The sequence below is a fragment of the Rhinatrema bivittatum genome, chromosome 3 (assembly GCF_901001135.1).
Source record: "Rhinatrema bivittatum chromosome 3, aRhiBiv1.1, whole genome shotgun sequence".
In the NCBI taxonomy this organism is placed as follows: Eukaryota; Metazoa; Chordata; class Amphibia; order Gymnophiona; family Rhinatrematidae; genus Rhinatrema; species Rhinatrema bivittatum.
The window spans coordinates 578288076-578293569 of NC_042617.1; the positions used below are offsets into that span (position 1 = coordinate 578288076).

General features: G+C 47.8%; 1 protein-coding gene across 1 annotated transcript; it reads left to right on the plus strand.

Moving 5' to 3' along the window:
* Window positions 1–564: 564 nt before the first annotated feature.
* TCF21 (transcription factor 21) lies at window positions 565–3516 on the plus strand. The gene is made up of 2 exons (XM_029596604.1): window positions 565–1044; window positions 3067–3516. Exons 1-2 carry the CDS (start codon window positions 604–606, stop codon window positions 3157–3159), a joined length of 534 nt encoding a protein of 177 aa, XP_029452464.1. The 5' UTR covers window positions 565–603; the 3' UTR covers window positions 3160–3516.
* The last annotated feature ends 1978 nt before the right edge of the window (window positions 3517–5494 follow it).

The window sequence follows — 5494 nt, forward strand, 5'->3', positions numbered from 1 at the left end:
GCCATTAATCAATGAAAAGGATAACGAGATGCCTGCCTTATCTTGGAGGAGGAAAGCAGTGTTCCTTTCAATGAAAGGACAGAAGAAATTAGTTGGTGGGGGGAGTGTGTGTGTGTGTGGGGGGGGGGGGTATTTTTTTTTCCAGTTGTACTGATTTGAATTAAAGTTTTAAAGAAACAGCCCCCCCCCCCCCCGCGCGCCCCCCTCCCCCCTCCGATGTTTCCCAGTGTGAGAAAAAAAAAATCTCTCGAGTCCGCGCTGACCCAAGCCACGGCAGAGAGAGAAGCAGCCAAGGGCCGGATCTATTGCCTGCCACCCACCCCCGTGGGGCTCCCCAGGGTCCCTCCCTCTCTCTGCCCGATCCCTCCCACCCCCACCCTCCGGGCACGCCCCCTCCAGGCTCCCAGATAAATTACCGGAGCCCCTGCCAAATTCCAGAGCTCTCTCTCCCTCTTCCCCCTACCCCACCCCCCTCCAGCGCCAGGGGGAGAGAGGATCCGTGGCCGCTGCCGAGTTCCCCCCACCCGTCCCACCTGCCGCTTCCCAGAGGACCCGGTGGGGGAGGGAGGGAGGGAGGGGGTCGGGGGTCACCGCGGGGGGACCATGTCCACCGGCTCGCTCAGCGATGCGGAGGACCTGCCGGAGGCGGAGATGCTGGAAGGCGAGGGCGCGAGCAGCAGGGACCCCCGGAAAGAGTTCGGCGCCTCCGAGAGCAACGAGGAGAGCGAGATCGGCTCCCCCCCGAAGGGCAGGGGGGCGGCGGGCAAGAGGAGGAAGGCGGCCGGCAAGAAGGGCCCCCTGGGCGGCGTGAACCAGGAGGGCAAGCAGGTCCAGCGGAACGCGGCCAACGCCCGGGAGAGGGCCAGGATGCGCGTCCTCAGCAAAGCCTTCTCCCGCCTGAAGACCACCCTGCCCTGGGTGCCCCCGGACACCAAGCTCTCCAAACTGGACACCCTGAGGCTGGCGTCCAGCTACATCGCCCATCTGCGGCAGATCCTGGCCAACGACAAGTACGAGAACGGCTACATTCACCCGGTCAATCTGGTGAGTACAATTGCGCGCGCAGACACAGGCAGAAAGTGCGCGCACACAAGGTCGCGTGCTATAAATAAGGGACCGCGGGAAACGCAGGTCCGGGGGGGGGGGGCTTTAAGGTCCACTCAATAGCGTGAGTGCATCGTTTCCAGGTCAATCGGCCTTTACCGACCAGCACCGGGACCGTTCGGCACAGTGCAGGACCCTAGCTCCGGTCCCCCTCGTCTCCCTTCCACTTACATTGTACTTGATGGCTTTTGCAAGGGCAAGATCAGAAATTAAATGAAGGCTTCGGACAGGAGGGCGAGAACCAAGAAAGCCTCCTACCCTGAAATGTAGTTCTATGTTTAAATAAAGTGGAAATGTTCGAAAGACATCACAAACCGTTACACAAAACTCCAGTAAATGACTTGAAAGAGAAACCAAGGCAAAAGCCTATTCACATGAATGGCGACCAATCGACATTATTGCGAGAAGGAAAAAAAATACAATTTTTAAGAGGATAATTTAGTATAACGCCGTTAGCCTGTAAAACCCTCAGTACTCCCGACTCTTCATCCCCTCTATTGCCCCAATCAACAAGGGCTGATGTAGCAGACTGATAGGAACAAAAATAGCCAATCGTAGTTTTATCTATTAAAAAAACAAAAGACTTGAAATAGAATCCAGTGATAAATGCGTGCAACAGATCTGTATAAAATTATTATGTTCTGGTTAAAACTGCTAAATGTGTGGATTGCTCAGTACCGTGGAAACAAGTCGTGATCACTTAAACTCATCACTTGTCTGATCGGTTTTCATGCGAGTAATACGGCAGCCTAAAGTTAGTCTTATCGGATTTTAAAAGACATTATTTTCAGGGTGAAGGCCATTTTTCCCCAGTATAAGGAACGCTAATTGAGTAGCGTGCATGAAATAATAAACACCCTATAGCCGCTGATGCAAATCCCCCTCCTCAGCCCATGATGAAACAAAGGAGGATGGGGGAAAATATAAGCAAGAAATACAGGGAATTTTATGTGAACGTTTGACCTGAACATTTTTATTCTGTGCAACAGTCTGCATTGTATTTCATGTACTGACCTCTCAGACCAACCGGGGCAACAGCGGCGGCCTTATCTTGGTTTGACTTCAGTTTATTTTAATTTGCCCTTTTAGCCTTTTGTCACTTTTGCAATGCAAAATATGCAGGCTGTATGATGACGTCTGATTTTTTTTTTATTCAGTTTTTATTTAAATATAGGTAGAATGAAAATTAGTGCTAAAGCTGGTTGTTCTTTGACCATGCTTGGGCTTTTTTTTACCCTCCCGTAAACACAGAAAACAATATAAACCTGAATCCTACAGAATAAGTCCTTGTGTGATATAATGAGTGTTTTAGTATCAAATTAAGCAATCTTTAAGTAAAACTAGAGGAGAAGAGAGAGATTTACTGTTAGGGATTAGGAAGATGAGATTTTAATGTCTTTAATGGGGGAATAAAGTATGTGCTATTATTTATAGCGACTGTGACAAGAATATTTCCAGCTCGAATAAAAAAAAAAAAAGATCAAAGAACGATAATCAATGAAACATATCTAAATGATGAGAAATGCGTCTTTGATGTATTTTTATGCACTTTGCCGCTGAGCACTGCCATCTTTAAAGCTGCCAAATGCGTCTTTTTATAACAACGTTTTATTCTCTGTGATCGTCCCTTTTTTTTTTTTTTTTCCTGCTAGTAAACAAATACGGCAAAGATGATTTTACTCTTGTTAGGCGAGAAATTTGCGCTATTTTTTTATTTTAACATTTTTATATACCGGCATTAGTTGTGGACATCATGTCGGTTTACATTAAACAGGTTAAGCTTGGAAATTACATTTTAACAGGGAAGTCAAACTGGGAGAGGGGATAGTAAAATAAACCTCCGGAATACCTTTTTTTTTATTCGACTAATGCACTGCCTTTAGGTAACTGCCTCCTATGCCGCCACAATCACGTTTGATTTTGTTTTTTTTTTTTTTTTTCTCTCTTGTCTCGTCCTGGCAGACGTGGCCCTTTATGGTGGCTGGAAAACCGGACAGCGACCTGAAAGACGTGGTGACCAGCAGCGGCCGCCTGTGCGGCCCCACCGCCTCCTGACCCTCCCCCCCGACCTCAGAATAAAGACAATCCTCGGGAGAGAGGGGGGGGGGGGAAACAACCGAGGCGTCCCCGCAAACTCTCTTATCACACCGAGGGAAGAGACCGAGATGCACCCAAAGAAGCTCGGCCGCCGAGGCTGGGGGGGATTTAAACTTTCCCATCCTTGTACAGTCGCCCGCAAGGCCCTTGCTGGCTCAAGGACCGTCACATGTAGAAGCCCTAGAAGCGGCTGGCTTTGAGAGTCGGCTCTATAAAGTAATCACTTTTTAAAGATTTTATAATTTTATATATATATTTTTTTTTTCTTTAAACATGGTTTCCTTATTTCTGTGAATAAATCTTTCATTATATATATCATGAAGAAAACGCGTTTTGCTTGCGAGGGTTTCTCTCTCTAGGACTTATTGTTTGTAAAAAGGTTTGTTTGGGTTTTTTTTTTTGCTTGCACCGGGCCATGCCCGCCACCCCCCACCTCCCTCCCCAGCCAGCAGGGGAAGCTTCGAGAAAGCAACGTGGGACCTGCCAAAGCTCTCCCGGTTCGGACTATTTCCTCCTGCTCAGGGCAGTCTAAAGTTGTCCCCCCCCAATACGTGTTCAGAAACAAGGCCGCCGCATGCACGCACGCAAAAAATGTCTGCAGGCCGGCGCAATGCCGGTAAAAAGAGAGTTACAGCGGCCTCCTCCGGTCCCGAGCTGAGCCGGCAGCAAGCCCCCGTGCCGGGAAACTAAAGATCGCCTCCCGCCCCCCCCACCGCCTGCCTTTGCGGAACATCATTCCTAGGAACGAAACAAAAAAAAAAAACATGTAGGCACCCCCCCCACCCCCGAAACCGGAGGCTGGCGGGAGCGGCGGCCACGTGCTCCTGCCCCAGGGGATGGCGGGAGCGGCGGCCACGTGCTCCTGCCCCGGGGGATGGCGGGAGACGGCGCCGCTTCCCCGCCCGCGCAGGGAGTCGCAGGGCCTCCAGGCTCCTGCTGCGCCAGCTCCCGCCGCCTTGTTTAACGTTGCAGGGTTATGACCGCGCTGTGTTTACACCACGTCTTCCACTGTTATTTATGCGGCCCTGGCCAGCCCAGCGCTTTCTGTTTCCGCCTCACTTGCTGCTTGGAGACTTTTTTTTTTTCTATCACTCTCTCTCTTTTATCAGTTGGATGTTGGTAGTCATGGCTGTTATTTAAAGGAAAAAAAACAAAAAAAAAAGCATAAGCACTACTTTTCGTAATATTGGGAGAATTGCCCCTCAACTCTCCCTCACCCCCCCCCCCCCTGACTGTGGACGGTGATTACTGCCATCAAACGCAACCCGGGGCAAGTCTCGTGCCCACGGCTTAGGTCTAAAATATATTCATTCTTTTTTTTAAATCTGCACTCCATGTTTATTGTTTAAATTATACTTTTAATCTGAGCAGGGCCCAACTTTCAGTTGTTTGAAGCATGTCTTGAACTATTGACCTCCTACTGTCATCATTAACTTCTCCAGAAATCGCCTTTAACGAGGTCTGACCTCACATCTAAAGCATCATAAGGGTCATGGTGTCTTCATTAAGTGTTTGACTGTTATGGGAAATGGAAAACAAAAACCGATCCAGAAAGCCTAAAAAAAGTTTATTGGCGGCCAGACACAATGTTCAGTTTCCAGCCCGTACAAACTCCGCAAACATTTTAATATTAAAACATCAGCTTTCAATTGCTTATTGCTAGCCCAATACTTGAAATATACAGTAAACTGGGCACGGTTGTATTGTTGCGCTAATGCGATTTAAGTGACAAATGTGTGTCGCCAATGCGCATTTCCATACATTCAAGGGAGGAAAGGCCCCGGGAAAACGCACAACTAAAAATATATGGGGAAAGGGGCAGGTATGGCCATACAGGTAATGGAAAAGCATCACTGGTTTTTATCTTACTACTTCAGCATCATTCATTTGATATGATGGGAAAGCTATTATTTGGATAAAGTTATTTGGAAATGGAAAAAAAAATTACTTTTTCAGATTAGTTGTAGATGTGTCAAACGGAAACACTGAACTAATCCACAAGCTACGGAGAAGATTGCAGAGATTAAGCCTGATGACGGACACCTAAGGCTGAGTATTTTATTTCAGTCTGTCAGGCTCTGATCAATGTAATAAAGCGGACTGCAAGAACCTAGCGGCATATATTATTTGTTTCCTGTCCTGACTTTCAGATTCCTCAAGCTTTTACTGGTCCAATGATGCATTAATCCCATCAGAAAACTCAGTTCTCTAAATAATGAAGGGAAATCAGTATAAACTTTAGTAAAGTGATTTAGTATAGATGGCTTTTAGTAATCTGGAGTTTTCCCTTCTT